The sequence below is a fragment of the Electrophorus electricus genome, chromosome 8 (assembly GCF_041902795.1).
Source record: "Electrophorus electricus isolate QZ-2024a chromosome 8, ASM4190279v1, whole genome shotgun sequence".
NCBI classification, from domain to species: Eukaryota; Metazoa; Chordata; class Actinopteri; order Gymnotiformes; family Gymnotidae; genus Electrophorus; species Electrophorus electricus.
The window spans coordinates 11,231,740-11,255,511 of NC_137504.1; the positions used below are offsets into that span (position 1 = coordinate 11,231,740).

Genomic DNA, 23,772 nt, shown 5'->3' on the forward strand with positions numbered 1-23,772 from the left:
GGAGAGAGAGAGGAGGAGAGGGAGGAGAGAGAAAAAGGAGGAGGGAGAGAGAGAGACAGAGAGAGGAGGAGGGAGAGAGAGAGAGAGAGAGAGAGAGAGAGAGAGAGAGAGAGGAGGAGGGGCAGGGTAGCTGCAGGCATTACTGAACACCATCCAGAGAGAATGAGAGGAGGGGCAGCATAAACATCACCCAGACTGCAGCCGGAGAGACCGAAACAGATCAAGATCAACAGACCGAGAGACGAAGAAACGGAGCTGTTCTGAGTGCTGAGACTGGAGGAGTCGGGGAAGCACTTAATAAAAAGGAAGGGGACTGGGAGAGAGACAGGGGGACACAGAGAGAGAGAACGAGGGAAGAAGAAGAAGAAGAGGTAGAAGAGGTAGAAGATAAGAAGCAGAGGAGAGCGAGGACAAGAGGAGCAGAGACCCTGTAATCAGCTTGGCATGCGAGTGTGTCCCCAGCTGGCTGGCACTGGGAGCAGCGGCCGGTGTGTGTGTGGGTGAGTGGGTTTGCCAGTGGTGGCGGGACATTTTGGACTGGAATGTGTCTCAGCTAACCTGGCAGGACTTCCGGGAACATGCTGGGGAAGGACTACATGCTCGCCATCATCATAGTCAATTACGACGGTGAGTACACTGTTCCCCCTCTCCCGCTCCCGCGCTCCCTCTCTCTTCCTCCTTCATCTCTCTCTCTTTCCCTCTCCCACCTTCTCTCTCTCTCGCTTTGTCTTACTGTTGTCTTGTCTCAGAGTAGGAAGGAGGAGAAAAGGTGTGAGCGCTTGAGTCGTATGCAGGTGTTGGTTCGTCTGCTGTTGGTTCACTCATGTGTCCACACTAAGTGATGGGGGTGCTGTGTCATTCCAGGACTTGAGTGGTCCTTCTCTCCTACAGAGACTCAGGCGGGTTTTCTGGGATGAGATCGTTTCTGTTGCTGGTAACTGCGTCTTGCTGCCAAGGTTCCTGCACCAGGCTCCAGTGGCTTGCCTGATGTCATTTCATAACTCGGCAAGAGTGCACGAATCACGCATCACTGTAGGCCACCTGTGCACTACCAATAATCAGAATGACCATGCTGGCTACAAGAAGACCTTCAAAATGTGTCTTTGTAATCCACTCTGGGTACAAAATCCAGTATACAATTGTATTTTCCGAGACTGTTCCCCTACTGTTTTAGGTTATAGGAACAATTACAATAGTAGAGTTATTACTTACACTCATAGAGCATTGTTCTAGGTTACTGGAACATTGTCCAAAATGTATTCAGAACATTACAGTTCAAATGTTCTGGGAATGTTCATAATGACAACAGTGGCCGGTTTTGTTTTTTAAAGTTATCTTTAAAAAAATGACAATTTTCTAACATTCCAAACCATTCAATAATATTCCAGCCACAATAATATTCCATGAACATTATGTTCTGAACATTTTTTTCTAACTTTGCGAGGACCTTCAGTGTTAGGCAAGGTTCATGTTCCCTTTTGGCCGAGATCCAGCAGCTGCAGACAGCAGTCAGCTCTGCTGTGTGCTGTGAGACAGTGGAGAGGCCTGTGGTTGCACAGAGAGCCTGTTGTCAGGTCAATTGCTTGAGTGGACTAAGGAAGCAAGTGACTTCACGTCTCTAAATGTTTGTTCATGTGGTCTCAAGACCTTGGTTTTTGGCTCTCTCTCTCTCTCTCTCATTCATGCAGGCACACACCCGCACCCACACACACCCACTCACACACACACACAGAAAGGTCGGTGATAAATGTTATGTGATTCTGCAGAATGGGCTATAAGACCTAGGGCCACGCAGTTGCCATCTCATAGGTGGTTGTCTAGGTAACTGTCACCCTTAGGATGTTGGTTTGTACATCTAGGAGAGAGCAAAAGAGAGAGAGAGAGAGACGATAGTCTTTCTAAATGAATGACATCACTTAAGGTGCTACAGGTATTTTGCGGAAGGACATTGTTGGAGTTAAACCCAGACACTGCTGGGGGGAGTCTCTCCTTGCATTCAGAGACTTGCTCTGATGCTCTGGCGGTGTTTTGTCCTCATGCTAGATGCCAGGCCTGAGATGTGAGGTGCAGAAACACCTGCCTCTCCTCTCTTCTTTGGGATGAAGGCAGATTTTTATCCTGCCCCATAATCCCTCCAATCTGATCTCCATCACACACCACTACACAGATTACTCTGCTCCAGACGCAGTCGTCCACATCAGGGTGGGTAAACGCTGCTTTTCTGTAACACTGATTATGCCATTAGGCTCCTCTTTATTACTTCTCCCAATCATCTTTACTTAGAAGTCATCCAGTAACTTGCATTTAGGTCAGTCTCTTTAATCCCTTACACTCCAAGGACCTGCTGGGGCCTTTCCCTCTCCTCACTCTTGCAACTCCCGTTCATATTAGATTCAATATTCATAAGTCAGTGAATAATGTATAGTAGTTGCTAAACAGCAGTCCTGTAATATGTAAATAATAAATCAGGAGTTTAAGAGGTTAACTCTCTTTCCATTATGCCTTCCCGCTCTTAATGGCGCAAATGTTCCGTTTCTGCTACCCGACGCCACCACCATCAGGCCTGGGATGGTGCAGTCGGGAGGAGGGTGGAACAGGACGCTCTTGACCGCAATCAGCACTATCGCGCTGTCTCAATTACAGCGGAGCTAGCGCGGTGAGTGCTGATTGGCCACTTGGGAGCCCTCGATTACCAGCTAGTCTGGTGAACCAATCCAAGAAAGCCACTCATTCCCAAAATTGACGTGGGAGGATGAAGATGAACTGGCTACTACATACGCCCCTGTCAGGCATATTCTCATTCCTTCTCTCATTTGTTCCTTTGTTTGTGGTTTCTGTGATCTTAAAGTACGTTGTGCAGTTTGTGTTTACCACTATCAAGACCGTAACGCAACACTGGTTCCTCCTGCAAATCAATAAATTACCAAGATTTCCTTCCAGTTTCTTTCTTTCTCAATTTCTCGTATGATTAGTACAGCATATTATTTGAGATACATATCTAAAATACGCAGTACTTTGCCTTTTAGATATTTCAGTATTTGTTTTGTATATGTATGTGTATGTGTGTGTATAGGATGCAGCAAAGGTCGTACAAGTTCATGCCGTTGTTCCTAGTAACAGCTTCACCACAAAGACCAATTGTGGAGTTAACAAACCGTTTAGGCAATTTTGTGTGAAAGCAGAAATGCATCAGCCCATTGCAACAACTGAACTGGAATTTCATTCTGATGAGCGTGAAGCACGTTTGGAATCATTCGTTCCCAGAGGCTTTATATAGACAAAGCATTTCTCCCCGTGACGTCATCGTTACGCAGGTTGAATAGTGCAGTCACTGGTTTCTGTTGGGATGGCACTGCAGCTTGAGCTGATGACTGCAGCTTCGGTCCATAAGTACTTTTTACTGTTTTTGCTCATCCTCGGAATGCTGACGCTGTGTGAGCGCTTTGGCGCTACAGTATTTGAGTGCTCTCAATACACCCCTAGCTGGAAGTGATGATGCACTTCGAAGGGTGTATTCGAATTTCCTGTGTAATGACTCTTATTAAAAGCTGCTGAAAATTAACCTGTAGAAGACTTGAAACTGGAACTGTTTTATTGAATTATTTTGGCAATAAATAAATAAATAAAATTTCAGCAGATGAAGATACTCCAGGGGCAAATCAGTGACAATGAGGAGATGTTTTATTATTTATGTATTGTTATTCTTCATGTCCTTTGATATCTTCTCTCGGTGGCCTACCTCAACCCCCTCTCTACTGGAAAACAAAGCAATATCAACTTATATTCACACGTCTGATACACGTTACAAATCACCTTATATTCACACGTCTGATACACGTTACACATCATCTTATATTCACACGTCTGATACACGTTACACATCATCTTATATTCACACGTCTGATACACGTTACACATCATCTTATATTCACACGTCTGATACACGTTACACATCATCTTATATTCACACGTCTGATACACGTTACACATCATCTTATATTCACACGTCTGATACACGTTACACATCATCTTATATTCACACGTCTGATACACACTACACATGTTGCTAGCAGTAGATGTGGAAGGCAGCAGCAGTGTGTGCACGTTCATTCGTGCTGAACTAGAATGGGGAGAGCATTATGGAGTTTGGCATTGCCACAGCCTCTCTCACACCGTGCTTTGTCACTGCCTGCTGACGCCACAAACGACGTGCTGGCCTGAAACACTAAAAACGTCATGGTAACACAGAATAATTATTATGGGCTGTCAGGATAAGAGAGGCTACGTGAGTTCATGGAAAAACATAGGAGATTGATCAAGGCCTTGATGGATTCCTGCTGTCTCACACACACACACACACGCACACACACACACACACACACACACACACACACACACACACACACACGTGCTCTCACACTTATACAGCTAAGAGTAAAAGAGTGACTAGATGAGCTGACAATGGAGAGGAGATTCATCATTAGAAGTAGCTGGACTCAGTTTTCACCCTCTAATTCAGGGATTATTGATAATCTAGATATACGGATTATGTGATATAGCTTTGTATTTGTTTGTGTGTGTGAGCACATTTGCTATCCCTGTTCTCTTTTATCTGTGAGAAGAGAATTAGTCATTCAATAGAGGTGGTTTGGAGGTGGTTGGGATGGGGGTTAAATCCTCATTTCCCATGGCTCAGGATTGCTGTACTGACTACACTGTGACTCTACCAATGCTCTCCATTCCGCCACAGAGACAAGGCTCTGACACTTTAACACTTCCTTTGTTTATTTGCAAGAGAGTAGCTTTCAAAGTGAAACCATGTTAACTTTTGCCTGAGCATGTGTTTCTATGTGTGCATGTACATGTGTATCTGATGAAATATACCAATAAATAAATATTGGAAAATGCAGTTGAAGCAACCATTTTAATGGAAAAAATGGAACTAATACTACACTGATCCAGTCACAACATCTGCTTCCTAGGATATAAGAATCCAAGAGTTTTTCCATCATCAGGAAGTGTGTTGTCTAATTCTTAATACTGAGTTGCAGATTCCTGAAGCACATAACATGGATGCTGCGAGGATTCATGCTTATCTCAGGTTTTCATGGACATTGCAGCTTAGCTACACTGAGCTTCATCATCTGAGGACATAGGGACTTCTGTGTGTACATATGTATGAACACGAGTAGAAATCTTAAACTCTGAAACTGTCATGAATGAAAATAAATAAATAAATACATAATGTGTGTGTATATATATATATATATATATATATATATATATATATATATATATATATATACATACACACACACACACACACACACACACACACACACACACACACACACACACACACCCTGTAATTACCTTTGATTCTGTTGCTCTGCTTCAGTGTACACATCAAAACTATGAGACAGGAGGATTTATTGGTATATTTTTTATCAAATTTGACAATAGTATAAAATTACACCCTGAGTTGCTTTGTGAATTAACAGTCCTTACAATGTGTGGTGCATATTGTATTTAATTCTACAGTAGAATTTCAAAATGGTGGCAGTTATAAATCCATCTGTTGAGAACTGGGAGTTACAGGTCTTTGTGAGTTACAGTTAGCAGTGTTGTAACAGATATTCAAAACTGTAGACCTTCAATTATTATTATTATTATTATTATTAGTTATATATATATATATATATATATATATATATATATATATATATATATATATATATATATATATATATATATATATATATATATATATATATATATAGCGCCTTTCTCAAACCCAAGGATGTTTACAGACAGAATTCAATTCAATTAGAGTGGAGACAGAGGCTTGGAAATCTGAGATCTCTTGGAGATCTCTCTCGCTCTCTTTCTCATACCTTTAGACTAAGGGCATCATTATTGAATTGAGACGTCTTATCTTTGTGCACAGAGGAAAAGTAGTAAGACTAATCTATTTCTCATCATTGCTTACGAATTTGTACACACACACACACACACACACACACACACACACACACACACACACACACACACACACACACACACACACTACTGTGCTGTCACTTCTACCTACTGCATTATTTCTGGAATGTGACTGGAATCTTCAGGCATCATGCTTAATCATTCACTCAGGGTAAGCCCCAGGCATAATACAGCACAAACACTTGCACCACCACTATCCCTGACTTACACATCTTATTGACTGAGTAAATGATTGTAGTCTGTGTGTGTGTGTGTGTGTGTGGGTCTGGGTGTGTGTAAAGGAGAGAGAAACAGAGAATGAGTGGAATAGGGACAGGATAGATCCTGTTTTGGCTGTATTTCACTGGGCTCCAGTGGATGGTGATGTTATATTTGGTCCTCTGTGAGTGGTGTCTGTCATCTTAACTGCCTTTCTCTCTCTGCGTGCGTGTGTGCATGCGCAGGTATGCTCACCTGTGGGTGGACTTGCCCTGCGACATGTTTAAAATGTCGTATTCAGTATCTTTTCCCTTTTCTATCCTAATTATCTTCTTATTTGCACATTTGTCTGAATAGAAATGAAGGGCACCAAGTACATTTGTGGCTGCATTATAAAAATATGATCATAATACGAACATGATACTCATTTGAAAAAAATCCATTAATTTCACAACATTATCATGTTCAAAGTGAATATGGAGGATGTTGTTAATATTTAGTGAAATAGGTTCTCTCCCTGACGTCCTGTACAGGTTTAGTCTGAAAGGATCAAACTAGAGAGAATGAAATACTGTATGTGGGATCAGATATTGCAAAGTGTCACAGAACTAATATAATTTCTTCCACTTAGTGTGAACTATAAAGAACTAAAGTGTACAGTAGCATGGTGTAAGTCGGCCTTAATTGTGCTCTCTTAAAGATGATATCTGGAATGATCAAAGCTTGGCGCCAGACTCGGATCTGCCTCCAGGATGGCGCACCATACGGGACAACGCTGGCACCTACTACTGGCATGTGCCCTCGGGTACCACGCAGTGGCAGCACCCCTCCTACAGTGAAGAGGCTGGGCAGAGTGGCAGCAGCACCCTCACTACCAACCAGCACAAAGTGAGTGCCCTGTCTGTCTCGGTATCTTACCTATGGTTCCCCTGCTTTCTGATTTTTATACGTGGTCAGTGCGTTCATTTTTTACCATTTGTTTATCATATATTTCATGTAATGAAACAGAATATAGAAATGTATAGACCACTTGAGACCAAGTTTACATGATAGGTTCATATGGATGAACTGGGGACTCGTATCCTCGTTTCCCAAGTCGTTTCTCCAAGTCGATGCAATCATCTTGGGATTGGATGGCATGCAGGGGCTGTTGGTTGAAATATAAATAAAGTTTTGTGAATGGTGACCACATCTTCTAAAATGGTTGAGCAGAAATGATCAGTCCTATAATAAGCAGATATGCTAAGAGACTTTGGGAAAAGTTGGGAAAAACCAGCTCCAGTAACACTCTGCATTACATCTCTAACATCTGCTAGTGGATTTATTGAGAACTTTTATTGAGCACTAATATATTTAGGATGGGGAAGACCAGCATCCAGGGAGTTGAAATGTGTGGTCCTGATGCCCTGGATGCCCTGTCTGAAAATGTAACATGCCGCTCATGAAGGAGTGGCCTAAGGGAAAGGAATTACAGGAGGAACCAATGGAACCAGTGGTGGAACTACTGGAGTTATTGGAGGAACCAGTGGTGGAACTACTGGAGTTATTGGAGGAACCAGTGGTGGAACTACTGGAGGTAATGGTGGAACTAGTAGTGGAACTACTGGAGGCAGTAGTGGAACCAGTGGTGGAACTACTGGAGGTAATGGTGGAACCAGTAGTGGATCTACTGGAGGTAATAATGGAACCATTAGTGAAACTACTGGAGGTAATAGTGGAACCATTAGTGGAACTACTGGAGGTAATAGTGGAACCAGTGGTGGATCTACTGGAGATAATGGTGGAACCATTGTTGGGAAACAACAAAGCAGCTTTCTGAAGTGAAGAGAGGGTGGGATGGATGGGCATTCTGGGTGATTCCGAACTGTATGTGGCATTCTGGGGCCACTGAGATGGGAGTCGATTCAGAACAGGTTGACTGAAGTGCTTTTGCCTAGTTGATCAGATTTGCTGTGTTTTGGTGAATATTAGTTTGCTGATGCCTGAGAGACAGGAGTGGCAGGCAGGGTTGAACATATCTGAAGACTAAGACGAGGAGGAAGATTGTGATGAGAAGTATCCTGAGTGGAAAGTGCGGTAGTGGTGGAGTAAACTGTCCATCATCACGGACAGTCAGTGAGATGGTAGATGTGTCTTTTTCCCCAGAAATCCTTTAAGAAGTTGAGTAATAACACGGGAGATTGAGGGTTGAGAACTGGTAATGAGGGTGGATGAATGGGACCAAATTGGCATAGGTGAGAAAAGTAGAGGAAAGATTTGGCTGATGGGAATGGAATGGTATTGGAATGGTATGGAACTGCTGGAAGGTGGAGTTTCAGGTGTAGTGTTTTTTTTCAGTAATAATAACTGAATAAGTGATTCCATGTTGTTTTCATATAATTTGTAAATGGGACATGGTTTTTAGGAGTGTCTAGAATGGTAGGCTAGCAGGGATCTAAATATCTAAAAAAAATTCCTGGGCCATAGGTAAACCTAGGTAATTTTTGCCCAAAAATATATAGAAGTCAAAACACACCCACACTGAGGAGTCAGTGTGACTCACAGATAAACCTGTGTGTGTGAGTAAGAGTTGGGTGTATAGACAGATGTGTGAGTGTGATGGAGAGAATACCCACTGTCTGATGAGAATCTTTAGGTGTGCATGCAAGTATATGTTCATGTGTGTGGGGATCACCATGGGAGTGTGACAGCATCAATGTGAGTGTGTGTGAGCATGACTAAATCTGTGTGATTGTGATACTCCCTGCTGTGTGGGAGTGTGTGTGTGTGTGTGTGTGTGAGTATGACAAAGTTTATGTGTTGGTGAGAATCCCTGATATATGGGAGAGTGTGTGTGTGTGTGTGTGCGTGTGCATGTGCTAAACCTCACCTTGCTCTTTTCTCCTTTCTCTGCTTCTCTCGTCTCTCTCAGAGTATTGGAGCAGAAGGGAGGCATGAGTCCAGAGACAGACTAACAAGAAGCCCCATGGCCACTCTCAGTGACAGGTAAAGGCACTCACTCACTTTCTCACTCAGCACTGTTTACTGTATAACACCCCTGGGCTTATCTTTAGCATACAGATACATAATTATCTGTTTAATAGTATGCTTTGTGTTATGTGTTATGTGTGTGTGTGTGTGTGTGTGTGTGTGTGTGTGTGTGTGTGTGTGTGTGCGCACCTACTGTAGCATGAGAGCTCAACATCCTTGGGCGAGACTGCGAGATGAACTTTCCCTGATCTCCCTCACAAATTTTTGCTTTCATGTCCCCTTTTATGTTAATTGACTTAATGAAGTCACTACCTTGCTTGAATAGCCACTCATTTACCTGAAGGGAAGAAAGCACCTGGCCCTTGGTCAGCAAATTCCAACTCTACTGGCTGGTCATAATCTTAGGACAGGAGCCCTACTTTGGGCAGACAGTCACCTGTGTGTGTGTGTGTGTGCTTGTGCTGGCATATGTTGTGCACTTACCACGATCTCATGAACTTCAGCCTCGTGCTTATGTTCTCTCTCCCCCTCTCTCAGAGCATCCTTGCAGGACGCGTACTTCTGCACCTTCATGGACCCAGACTCCAAGGTACCCTTCAGGACCGAGCCTCTCTCTCCATACATACGGCCCTTCGGGGTCTGCGCTGTCAGGCGCTGTACATTGCCTGCCTTGCATGAGATGAATGTCATATATATCCAGAGGTAAAGGGTAAAAATATGAATGCTTCTCTGGTTCAGACTACAAAAGGCAGGGAACATGAGAAGGTGATATAGGACAGCATCCAGCCCAGCCAATATTGACTTAATGGAGATATCATCGAAGCATATGTTTGTGTGCAAGTGTGTGTGTGTGTGTGTGTGTGTGTGTGTATGTATATGTGTATGTATATGTGTGGATGACCTCTAAAAATATGAATGAGGCATACTAAGGGCAAAGCCCCATTAGGCAGGTGTAAGAGGATATAGGTCACTATGATAACAAGCACAAATGGCCCCACTAAGACGATCTTATCTAGGATGTTGCTAGAAAGAACTATGTTCAGAGATGACACAGATTTCTTTATTACCTCAGTCAGTCTCTTAGCTGGTGTGTTTTATACTGTGACACAATAAATAACAAGTACTTGTTTTTGTCCATATCCAAAGCTGTGATGGTGAAACAATGAATAGTTTTAAATTGTCAATATAGTATTGTCATTTAAAATGACAATACAGTACAAGCACGTTAACATAAACACAAGTACTAATAAATGTGAGCAAGAACTTGAACACCGTCACAGTGAAAACAATAAACTCCCACTGCATGTGGCAGGCCATACCATGTGATCAGTGCGATGGGGAGAGTACCATGACAGTACCTCTCCGAGGGTGCGGCTCCTGACGCATCCAAATTCAAGACAGTGAACCCCAGGCCACTGTGGCACAGCAAAGCCTGGTGCCCACCCAACACAAGGTGAGCTTGGAGTCACCATAAAGGGAGGTCTCTCAAAACGTGAGGGGGAAAGGCAGAGTCCGTGCCTCTCCCAGGGCGGTAAGCTAATGCTCCGTGGCAGGTCTGACAGGTCCAAAGTTGTGGCGACGATCCGCAGCAGCCTTGACAGATCCGGAAGCACTGCGGCTACCAGTGACAGCAACCCACGCGTCGCCAACCGCCCAGGGAGAGCCCATCATGGAGACGAAGCCCTTGAGGCAGTCCTCTTCCTGAGCTTTGGGTGGACCCGCCAAGTACTCATAGCCTCCTTCTGGAAGAGAGAGAGAGTAGAGAAGACAGAAGACCACCCACATAATGGTCCCAGAGGAGCCAATGGGCTTCCCATGGTCCCGGCCCCCCCAGAAATTCCAGGGGATTCCCCTCCTTAGCTGGAATTGGCTGTGTCTTCCTCCTCCTCCGGTGTGGCCGCGAGCTCTGGTTGAAGTCCTCTTCCCAACTTTCAGTGATCCAGGCGATAAGGAGCCCTCTGCAGAAGGGAAGCCCTCTTGAGAAGGAATACCCCCTAGTGTCAGAGCAGCATGATTCCTATCTGTGCGTGCCTGCTCTGTTTCGTCCTGATAGCTCGACCTTCAACGCTTCCCTATGAGCAGTCCTGTGGTGGTCGGTCATTCTGCGACGGCCCGAGTGCAACAGGACAAGGAGAAGGATGCACAGACCTCTTCCGACGCAGACCTACATTTATTCACACAAAACAAGAACAATAAACAATACGGCACTCGCATATGACGAGCAGTGTGGCGTGATACGCACGATAAACGACAATGGGTACAAGAACTTTTGTTATGTGCGAACATGAACATGAACAATGACTGACACCATGGCACAACACACAGGGGTTTAGATACAAACATAGATGAAACAAAACACAAGGAGCAGGTATGCGTTAACAAGGGGGTGTGGCAACAAGCAAGGCAGTCACATCGAACACAGTCGACAGCAAACTCCCACCGCACGTGGCGGGCCGTACCACGTGATCGGTGGGAAAGGGGAGTGTACCGTGACAGTACAAAATAATTTCCAAATTAACAAGAACAGTTTCGAAATAAGTACAGAATTTACTGAATATGAATGAATATAATAATAATATAATAGTCGTTCACTTTGCGTGTGTGTGCGCGTGTGTGTCAGTGTTTTGCCGTGCGCTCTCTGGGATGGGTGGAGATCCCTGAAGAGGAGCTAGCTCCAGGAAAGAGCAGTCTGGCGGTGAATAACTGCATCCAGCAACTCTCCCACAGCAAGGCAGAGGGCCGCGACGCCGTGGGGGCCTGGGGAGAGGTGAGCAGCTTCACTCTGGACCACTTGATGAGCATTAATATTTCATATGCCTTGAATGTAATTGTTGATTATGGTTTGATGGTGTAGTATTCAGCCTTGTGGCAAATTCAGAGTGTGTGTGTGTGTGTGTGTGTGTTTATGCGTGCACTTACTAAGGGTCAGGACATGATGTTGGTCCTGAAGAAGGACACACTCAGCCTCCTGGACCCCACCGACCGCAGTCTTATCCACTGCCAGCCCATCGTGAACATCCGAGTGTGGGGGGTGGGCTGCAACAATGGCAGGTGAGAACTGCAGCTAGCCCTCCAGCTCCGTCCCCTCCAGTTCTCTCTCTGCTACTAACGCACACCTTTCGCTTTTTACGTTTCTCCATTTCTTTTTGTTGCTGCCATCCTTCTGGTGGATTCCATCAAACCTGTATAGTTAAAAAATAATAATCAAACGCCCTTACATGCATGAAACTGACAAACGGAAGTGAACAGAAGCAGCTCGCCTCCTTCAAGCGCCCGGGCAGTGTGGTTCTTCGTCAGAGACGAGGGCCGTTTGTTCTGGGAACAGAGCAGGTCTCCAGGCTGCAGGCGTGGTTTGTGCTGCCTGTGTCTCCATGGCGTTGGTCACGCTGGCTCTTCCCTGCTGATGAGGGGATTAGGCGGTTACATGAGGTGATGTCATGGGCTGAAGCGGAGCGCTGCTATTTCTGGCGATGGTCAGCAGCATTTCTGAGCAAAACGGAGCCACGATTAGCCCGATTGATATTTACCATCCAGAGTCATGTGACCTGCTTTTATTTTGCTTTCACTTATATGTCTGGAAAAATGTGTTGCCTTCACAAGGCAAAGAATTTATGCTTTTTTTCCCCACTTTTATTTAAAATTCACTCTTAACAATGAACTTTCCTTCTTTTTTTAAACCGCCACTCGTGAATACAGAGACAGGTAATTACTGCACCCTTACTTTCTTAACCAGATCAACTGAACATGTCATTTGTGGCATTCCCAGCTTGCATATCATGTAGTGTATTTTCTAGCTCCTGAGTAGTTATGTTGTCTTTCATGGTCTCATAGAATTCTCTCATTACCTACTGTCATGCTTTCCCTCATGTATCTTTGCCTGTTCAAGTTCAAGTAGAGATTAGGGAATGGTGGTGTTGGTTCTTCTCTCGATCTCTTTCCTGTGCATGTCCCAGTGAACCTTTTCCCTTTCTGAATTTCTCAACCTCCCAGTCCTCTATGCTCTTGCCTACAACTAAATGCACGACATGATTGGTGCTTCTGCCCCTTCTATTCCCTCCCTCCCCCCAAATGCAAATGAATTTGGCATGACAGACGAATCAGAGTTCTAGCAGTAGTTGACTGATGTTCTGAGGATATAATTCATTATAGACCACGTCCCATCGGGCCATCGGCGATGTGATTCCTGGTAAATCCATGCAGATTTAATTACAAGCCGCACTGATTAAATCCCTACAGAGACACACAGAGGACACACTGATATGTAAATGAATTGCCCAAGTATTAATACAACATAAAGGGACAGAGATGTTGGTTTGAGCAAACTGGAGCAGGAAAGGTTTTGTGGCATCACCGGGGCTGGAAATATGAAGGTCAGCTCTAGCTGCATGAAATTGCTCTACTATATATACTTACGGCTTATATCGCTTTACAACCTCCTCAAAAAAGGCACGGATTAGCTGTCCGAGGGTAAAGGAACACCTCACCCACAGCCGGAAGCGTGAACACCGCTCAGCCACTGAACTCTTTGACCTACGCTGTGATCAAAAGCTTTGAAAAACATCTGAGGAAGACACGCAGAAGGAACGTCCCTCAACTTCTGCGTCCTAGCGTGTCGACTGAAATCGTCTGGCGGTGCTGAACGTATGCAGAGTCGAGGGGCGCCCTGCACAGCACGGTGCAGCAGAGGATGAGTCACATTATTTGCAAGCCCAAGCTGTCACACCAGTGCTCTCGAACAAAGTCCCACCAACAGCAGTGTGGGTTTCTTCTAGAAGGTAGCAGCAGTGCTTTCGTATCTGTGCGATTCTGTACACACACACAAAAGACAGCAGCTGTCCTGCCATACTGTATGTCTCAAAATAACAACTGGGCCATTTACTCAGACTTAATGTTCTGCTGCAACAATATAAAGAGATTAGAGTAGCTGTTAGGCTAGACAGCGTGTTATCTAAGATAGCGTTAGCATGCCAGGCTCAAAATTTTTAATGCGGTGTTATCAAACTACACCACGAAGATTCGCCGTTCGCCATTGTGCGTTTTTAGCCATTTTATTCTATTACTTCTTAGCTGTAGGAAGGAATCTATTTATATATGTTGAATGATGGGAAGTCTTGATATAAATCAAAATATAGCTTACCATATTTTGGATTGTTATACAAATATTCTGCTCATCATGAAAGGCACATGCCTTCAGTGTACACATTGAAATTACGAGATAGGAGGATTTATTGATGTATTGTTTGTTATTAAATTTGACAAAGTTGAGGAATACACTCTGAATTGCTTTGTGAATTAAGACTCCTTACAATGTGTGGTGCATATTGTATTTAATTCTACAGTAGAATTTCAAAGCGGTGGCCGTTCATATCTCCATCTGTTGAGAACTGGGAGTTACAGGTCTTTGTGAGTTACAGTTAGCAGTGTTGTAACAGATATTCAAAACAGTAGACCTTCACATAGCACTTGCTGGAGACCAGATAGAGGCTTGAAGATTTGAGGACCTGTACAGTGGCTCCCTGCCTGTTCTACTTAAAGATGGATTGTCTTTTTCTTTCTCATTCTCTCTCTCTCTCTCTCTCTCTCTCTCTCTCTCTCTCTCTCTCTCTCTCTCTCTCTCTCTCTCTCTCTCTCACTAATTTCAGCTCATATGCTACTCTTTTTTACTCCAGTGTTTTCCTTAATATTTGAACAGCTTGCTGGACCTCCACGAGCTGCTGCATGTTCGCATGAGCCCATATGGGTCTCCCCCTCTCTACACCCCAGCAGTTCCAACAATATCCAACAAGCTGAATTTTCAGACCGGTGCACTAAGAAGACACCTGTCACTGACAACACGCACCCTGTACACGGGTCTTGCTAATGCGCTAGCTGGAGGAGGAAACGGGTCATCGTATTTCTCTTTTCTCTCAGAATATCTGAGCATCGTGTCTAGCTGCATGGAACTGCTTTATTTTCAGAGCTCAGAAACATCTGAGTGTACTGGCTTCAGTCATCTGGTGGTGACAGGCAGAGATCAGTGTAAACACCTACTATGAAAAGCAGGTGCTTCCAGGTACGGAGACCTGGAGTCTGTCGGACGTTGCTATACAGCTTGGTCTGTATGACGGCCCTTTCACTTTGCTCTGTTTCTACTTTGCCTTAAAGATATTTTGGAAAGGGGGATTCTTAGTATGCCGATTGTTTAATTGTGTAATTTCACCATAATGGTGTCACAATAGACTTGGTGAACAAGGATACCTTTATAATATATGAATATAATATCTTTGTGTTTTGTCTCATAAAGCTATGTTTATTTTGGATTCCACATCAAATAAAAAAAATAATAATTCAATAACCACTACTGTCAGTATTAAATGAGCCCATATCACCTAATTATTGCATTGTCCAATTTTAATAACTTCAACTAATAAGTTGCACCAAGTCTAACTGGCATTCATTTATTTAAATTAGAAATTACCAATTAATACTCCTTTGTCTTTAACATCTACTCATCAGTCTTTGAATGTCGAACGGTGATGGTTCAGGCAAGGGGTGTGTAAGCCTCATTCTGGAGATCTACACTCAGCCTCACACCAGCACTGGCTTGACCAGGGCAGTAAATCTCTGGGAGTTGCATTAGACACCCCTCGTCTTGCCTGGGAGCTCTGCGTGTGTGCAGGCATGAGCATATGCTGTGGTCTCTTGCTCCGCCACAGGGACTTTGCCTTTGTGGCCAGCGATAAGGACACCTGCCTGTTGAAATGCCATGTGTTCCGGTGCAGCGCACCGGCCAAGACCATCGCTACTGCCCTGCACGAGATGTGCTCCAAGGTGAGGGCTCACACCAGAAGGGGCCACACCTGCACAGATTGAAAGCAGGAAGGGGGAAATTGAGGAATCAAGTGAACATAGATGGGGTTATGGAGGAAGGGGCTTTGTGATTAAAGAGGACCTATTATGTTTTCAGTGTTCATAATTTTATTTTGGGTTTCTACTAGTATAGTGTACTTCGGTGTTCCAAAAACACATTTTTCACACTGTACATCTTGTTTTACCTTCTGTTTGAAATGCTCTGTTAGAGCTCCTGTCTTGAGGCACCTTCCTCCCAATGAGCCCAGTGTGATCTGATTGGTCAGCTCACCCAATCTGTTCTAATTGGCATGTTACTCAGCATAGTAAATGTGTAAAAATACCAGAGGCATTAGAAACAGCTAACTAGACAGTTAGCAGAAGCCAATAGTGGATTGCGACCATAACATTACAAATTGTAATCAGAAATCCACCTCCACACTCGAACACTATTTCACATCTAGTGATGGGATTTTTTTTCCCCATATTTCAATGGAACAAAAAACAACAAGCATCATTTTCCAACCGGTGCACTGAGAAGATGACACATATCAATGATGACAGCCTCTGTACGTGACTCTTGCTGTTGCGTTAGCTGGAGGAGGGAACAGGTCATCGGATGTCTCTATTCTCTCAGAGAAGCTGAGCTTCTTGCCTGTCCGCATGGAGCCGTATTATTTTCAGAGCTCAGAACCGTCTGCACGTACTGGCTTCAGTCAGCTGGGGTGGCAGCTAGAGGTCAGTTTTACGTAAAAGTGAGCCTACAGCTGATACATAAAACCAATTTAGCTAACACAGTAAGATTGGTTGTCCAGTTAGCCTTGTTGGTCAGCACTGAGCACTGGGTCTACAGCCAACATCTCCACACTTGAACATTTGTAGTAGCTACCTTGTTTACTTCAAACATGAATCCACAAATAATAATGCACACTTAGAGTGCATACATACAAATCGTGGACCTGAATCTCTCATCGGGCCTCACACAGTTGAGCATCTTCTCAACACACTTACAAAACTGAATGAACTCCTCCCAGCCTCAGATACTTGCTATGCGTTGTGTGAGGGGGTGCCAAGCTTGCCGGTAGGCGGCCAATATGGAAAGTGTTATGAGACTGGGTCGTCTTGTACAAAAAAATAGAAAATGGCTGAAATTCCAACACGGCATTTCAGACAGCTGAGAAATGTGGTTTCTTTGGAAGAGAATTACTCACTCTGGCAAGTACTTTGGGCTTTGGGTAACTTGGGAGCCTGTTTACATGCACAAAAAGCTATATAACACACTAAAAGAAAGAAAAACACAACAGAGAAAACCATAATGGGTCCCCTTAAAGTTTGAGGCTTGCTTTCTTACTCATACTCACATGAAAGTTGTTTGATTCTAAAAAACAGACAGCATGAGATTTGCAAAATTGGCTCTTCCATTATGATGCAAATGTCCAGGCAGAGAGAACCTAAAGTTATGTGCCCTTAATGATATACAGTGCGTGGTTGCTATTGAAGGTGATCCTACAACTTATTTATCTTCTCAGATCATGGCAGAGAAGGCAGCAGTACACCCATCTATGGCACGTTCTGTTACAATGGAGAGTATCTCCCCTGAGGATCTGCCCCACCAAGGTACACAACCGACACAGATTACACTTACTACCGATTTAATAAAGAAAAACCTTAATTACAAACAGCTTCTAGATGTATAGTTAGAGACTCTAGCCCATCTGATACCACATGCAGTATCTCTCAGCCATCTTCAGCAGGAGTCAGTTGCTGTCCGTGCCGTGTCCAGAATAATGTGAAATTATTATTATGTTTGAAATTATGTTTGAACATCTCATCCTGTTACTCGCGTTCATTTGACTTCTGTCAGCAAGAGCTTTAGTGTGCCTGCTAAATAAGCAGCCCAAAACATGGTGCTGCCTCCACCATGCTGATGCTCTTTCTGTGACATGCAGCCTTAGGTTCGTACCAAACATTGTGGTTCGCATTAAGGTCTAAGAAGTTAATTTTGGTCTCATCAGACCATAGAACCTTTCTCTCGCATGCCGTTGGGAAAATCCCAGCTCAGATCAGATATGAGTTTCTTGCTTTACATGCAACCCAAAATTCTGAAGTGCTAGTGTGTCTCATACACATTTTTTAAAGCTCTGTATTAAAAGTAACTCCTTTAGAGTTGCTTTAGGTCTCTTAGCAGACTTTCTGTACAGCTCTTCTTGACTGGACAGGCAATTTTAGAGGATGGCCAGTTCTAGCAAGTTTCACAGTTATTCCCTATTTTATGCATATTTAAAATGTTGCACCTACTATTTTTATTTCCTTTCAAATTTTCTTGTATCCTTTTCTACTGGTGATTTTTCATGAAACCTGTTTCAGACCTGCTTGGAATGTCTCTTGTTCTTCATGTTGAAGTGTTTATCGGGAAATGGTTCTTGGTCTTCATGTTGTACTGTGTATCTGGAAATGGCTCTTGGTCTTCATGTAGCATGTATTTGTAAATGGCTCTTTAAATGTACTCAGTACCTTGACAAGCTTTCAGACAATTTTATTTATGCTGAATTAGTACTGAAGGACTCCAGTAATTATGTGATTGTGACTTAGAAAACTGAGTGGGTTATATCAGAGGTAATATGGGTGTGTCAATGCATATGGCTTAACACTCAGACACTAGTCTTCCTGGAGTGTCTACAAAAGTAATCCATTTCTGTCTTTTATTCTGTAATAAACTTGTGAGTGTATTCAGTGAGTGTATTCAGCCATTTAAATACCCATTTTTATATATATATATATATATATATATATATATATATATATATATATATATATATATATATATATATATATATAATTTTTGCAGTATTATGTTCAAATTTCCCCTGCATGCATGCCTACATTCTGTTGTCTACCTTCTCTGCATTTTTAAGTGAACTTCTTGGATGCAGTGAGGCAAAGGGTTCAAAAATTCGAGGTGGAGTACGTCGGCAATCTGCCTGTCTCAAGAGCAATGGGTGAGTGCACCTTTTATCAATCAAAACCTTGTAATAAAGCCATGCCTTCCTACAAGGTTAAAGCTGATGTCTTATCCCCCATCCCATCAGGTCGGGACCTGGCCGCAAAAAGTCGTTTTCTGTCATCTGTCCCTGCGGGCTCAGAGCCGACAGGGGCTTGTGTTAGGAAGGGAGAGAGTGGGCATGCTCAGGCTGCTCTTGTGGTGAAACTGAGGCTCTGCAGCCTCAGTGGAGAACACTGTGACAGCGTGGCACCCCCTATATCTCTAGCACATACGCATAGCCGCATGGCGAGGAGCCTGGTTTCTCCCCAGGGTCAGCCACACCCCCGATCCTGCCACCACAGGCTGGTAGTACAGCCCATCCTGTGGGCAGGCCCTGCTGTAATGACTCGCTGTGTTTCCCTGAACAAGAGCCTTGTGTGGACAAAATAGGAGGTAAAAACCAAGATGCTCCATGACACCCGGTGTGGGACCGATTTCTGAACTGTGCTGATGCTGGTGAATATTCACATTAGGCTAAACTGATATCAGTTGTTAGGTATTGCCAAGGGGTGTCCATGGAGGGCAGTAGCCACCTTTCCAAAATTACCGACCCCCACAAATGAGTGTTTTCTACAGGTTGAGAATTTACTTATTGTAGTAAATGTAGCTAGATAATGTTAGTAACCTATAGCAGATTAAGATATATTGGTGAATTTATGTGCTTGTTTTTGGTTCAGTAAGTCACAGTCCTTTTTGGATAAGTGTTTTAAGGAGCTGAGCAACAATGAGGACATTGAATCTGAGTCAGTATTAAAGGAGGACTCAAGCTGGAGTGCATTTCGTGTTATCTTCAAATTCAGAATGATGAACTTATGTCATGCTGGGTCAAACTTCTTGTCTGCAGTGCTTGCTGAGCTGTTGCTGCTTTAGTGATTGTAGATGATTTAAAAAAATAAATCCTTGCAGGGATGGAGGTGTTGAACAGGGCCATCGAGAGCATCATGCACTCCAGAGACAGGGATGAGTGGGAACCCATTGTTATACACATATCGGACACAGTGCTGTCCCTCTGGAGGGGAGAGGTAAGGAATTCTGACACTCCTCATTAATTAGGACACAATGAAGGAATTGGCAAAGAATTAGCAGAATTAACTAAGCTCATTCAGTAGTGATATGAAGCATTTGCAAGAAAAGCTTTGAATGCAAGACCATTAAGAGACTTGCAGTCAATTATGTGGTCAAATCTTAGTTTCTTTTTTCTCACTTGGATTTTCCTCTTTAGGATGGTGAGGATCCTTTCTGGGAGTGCCAGGTGCGCTACCTGACCTTCCTTGGAGTTGGTCATGACTCGCACACCTTTGCAGTGATAGTAGATGCTGGTACCCAGCGTTTTGAGTGCCACGTCTTCTGGTGTGAACCAGATGCTGGAATTATATCCGAGGCAGTCCAGGCTGCTTGCATGGTAAGCAGCACTGAATTCTACCCGTGGAATGCTTTGGTAGTAGTGACCAAGACTACTAGACCTATGACAGAACTACCGCTAAAATGACACCAAAACAAGGTGCAGCTGTAATCCTGCTGTACACACAGATTACGTTTTGCAAAATAGCTTCCACTTTTTCTTGTTTGGCGCCCTCTGCAGGTCCAATACCAGAAGTGCTTGGTTGCACAGACCCCACCTCCAAGGTCGAAAATGTGGCGAGCCGGCTCCAAAGTCAAGCGCGCCAACTCCATGGACGGCGTCACCTTCCCACCCTGTCAGCAAGGACACACATCACCCAAACTGGCCTCCTCTAGCGTAAAGAAGGGAATGCTAGCGTTTTTTGAAACGTTCCGAAATAAACCGTCCGTGGTACCTACGCCCTGAGCGGCAGAGCCCGGGACAGGGTGGGGAAAGGGCTCGATGAGTTTTGACAGGGGGCGGGTAGTGTGAGGTAGAAGGAGTCAGGCGGACGGGGACAGGGGGAAGTAAAAAAAAAAGTAAAAAAAATAAGAGGACAAAGGAAAGGAAGAATCTAGTTACAATTTATGTTTATAAAAATCCCTGCTTACCCTCCCCAGTATGACTTTAATATTACACGGGAAACCCAACCACAGTGGTATTATGCGAGTGCTGTGTTTGCATGGGCTTGCACACCTGACTGCAGCAGGCTGGTGGAACTGCTCTTAAACGAAAAACACTGAGGTGCTGCGCTTACACATTCCATTCATATGCTGAGGAGCAACCAGTCCAAATAAGAGTCGTCTTTTTACCGGTATAGGACCAGTTTTCTCTAGGCAGGCCCTAATCCCAACTATTACAAGGAAAAACAAGACTTGACGTTAGGTCAGTGTAGGTCAGACGGCAGCTGGAACAACCTATGCTATGTTAGTAGAAATGTGTCTCACCATCAAACGGATCTCCTGCTCTGGAACGCCACACCTGGGATAGCAGGAAGTTGTGCAATAATGTGTTCATCAGGACTGAATCTAAATATGTGACTTTTTCTCGACATGTATCAGTATATAGGATAGTGACCAAATTCTGCTCTGATGTTTAGAGGTTATAGGTTTTCTGTTTAGCTCACTCTTGTGTTCAGTTGGAGGAGCTTTCAGTTCAGTGGGACTATTAGCCATCATCTTGCTCTGACAAAGGATGTTATCTACTTTTCTGACACACTGCCGCCTCAAATAGTGAATCAGGCCATTTACAAAGAACCAACTCAAATTTCCCTTAGCCAATCAGAGATTGTTAGATATAGTGTGTTCTAGTGAAAATTTCACCACAATAAATCAGCGGTATGTTCTATTTCTGGTGAGCCCTGTGTATTGAATACAACTGTTTTTTAGTTTGCACATGGTCATCGGGATACAAGATCTCCATGAATTAAAAAGATTTATGAAAATGCTTTTACTCTGTGATCCCTGAAGCTTAGTGGCACGATCGCATGATTTTAAACATTCTTGGTAATGTGAGGCTTTGCATTGGGCACCTTTAAAATATAATTAGAGAGCTTTACCAGCTCTGGCCAAGGAATTACTTGAATATGTAACAATAATGGACCATAGTTGACATGAGCTAAACACATTAATAGGCCAACCGCAACTTTGGTAGGACCATGTTAAATTAAAAAGACACAGAATATTCATGTATTGTGCTACAGTAACCTAAACATTGACCTCACTAACCTCCACCAACCAAATGTTGAAAAACAAAACAAAAAAAGCATCCACGTGGAGGACACTACCTTGATGCATTTGAGACGTTGCTTTGCCAGTCATACACCCACTGGAATGGCACTACAGAGAAGTCCCGTCACAATAGCACTAATATATGCAACCGCTTTTTCCCCTCAAGACATTGGGTTATATGGCAAACCAACTCAGGTCTCCTTAACGCTATGACACCAGTGGAAGCATGGGAGTGAATGGAACATGACTCCACCACGTAAGACTTTTGTTCATTGAAGAAGCCTTGTCAGGAGAATTTTTTAGAGATACTGTCATAAACTAGACATGTAGCACCTGGTGTTTCTTATTTTCTGCTCTTTATACTGTATAAAAAAATCTCCTTATATATTTGCGGTTCTTTAGCACGGATATAGGATGTCATGTAAAATGGACTTTTTTTTAATCGTTATTGATATTGAGTTGATAGTATTTTTCGCACCGATGTATCAATCTGGATTCCTCTTGTAGTGGTTTGGGTGGGGACAATAAAACTGCTTGAATCTCTTATTCCTCCTCTGTTGTGGTCAGTTTAATATTAACTAATCACCTTTAAAAATCAACACTTACAGTCCATTGTTGATTCCTCTGCATTTTAACAGGTCTTTCATATGAGTGCACCATTAAAAATTCATTCACTTGTTCACATAATTATAAAGAGTTGACTTTCATATGGCCTCTGGTTTGGAGAGAAATAAAGAAACCCTTTTCTGCTCTATTGGCTTCATACTAGACTCTTCCATGGCCACAGTTCAGGTCCCTCTACACATCTAATCTAGAAAGGAAAAAGAAAAGGAAAATCTTGTTTAACATCTGTATCAAGCATACAACAAAAGCTTTTGAATAAGGTCATTTATAATAACATTTTCAGCACTTAGCTGATGCTCTCATCGAAACCAACATACAGTATGTTACCCTGCAAACTGAACCCTGGAATTGAACAAAATTTCAGTGCTCAGACAGATTATATGTAGATTTTAAATGCTATGGGGAAGTGCATAAAGTCGACAAGGGACAAGCCACTTCCCTCTGTTTAGTTACGCACTACTGTCTTTCTTTACATGCATGTTTGATGGAATTGCTTCCAGATTCCATAAGATATAAGTAAAATCAAATTAAATAATAAATGACACATTGCTTTGGAGAACTTTCCATTAAGTAAAACAGGATGACACATAATGCACTTTCTGCCATGTATATAGTACATGAACATTCACAATGCACAGATTTGTGGGGCATGCCACTCTCAGTCCATGCTGACTTGTAAATACAAACAAACATAAACTGCTAGTGTACCTGATACACCCACAGCTGCCATGTTGAGAATGGCCTGTTACACAAATGTCCCCTCAGCAATGCTCATACAAGCAGCTCACACGCCAGTGGTGAACAATGCTCTCAACCCTTTCACAGTGTTCTTGTGTTATCTGTAAGAGATCAGTTCACCTGATAGCTAGAAAAGAAACCTTTTTTGAAGTGTCAACTTCCAGTTTGGTAAAATGGGAAGTTGAAAAGTAAAAAACTACGTTTTTAAAAATAATGTGACAAAGCTAATGTTTGAAATAAAAGTTCACTAAGAACTATAA

The 23,772-nt window shown here is 43.2% G+C and overlaps 1 protein-coding gene and 1 long non-coding RNA gene across 2 annotated transcripts; one reads left to right on the forward strand and one right to left on the reverse strand.

The window, feature by feature from the left end:
* Window positions 1-113: 113 nt before the first annotated feature.
* On the forward strand, window positions 114-22,696 carry apbb3 (amyloid beta (A4) precursor protein-binding, family B, member 3). The gene is made up of 12 exons (XM_081718917.1): window positions 114-627; window positions 6,899-7,086; window positions 9,110-9,183; window positions 9,706-9,757; window positions 11,789-11,935; window positions 12,092-12,219; window positions 15,864-15,978; window positions 17,526-17,613; window positions 18,912-18,995; window positions 19,946-20,061; window positions 20,262-20,441; window positions 20,622-22,696. Exons 1-12 carry the CDS (start codon window positions 579-581, stop codon window positions 20,844-20,846), a joined length of 1,446 nt encoding a protein of 481 aa, XP_081575043.1. The 5' UTR covers window positions 114-578; the 3' UTR covers window positions 20,847-22,696.
* Window positions 7,105-12,228, reverse strand: LOC145658938 (uncharacterized). The gene is made up of 3 exons (XR_014124824.1): window positions 12,088-12,228; window positions 9,652-11,925; window positions 7,105-7,345 (listed from the first exon to the last, which is right to left on the reverse strand). It is a non-coding gene; the product is annotated as an uncharacterized LOC145658938 (long non-coding RNA).
* Window positions 22,697-23,772: the final 1,076 nt, after the last annotated feature.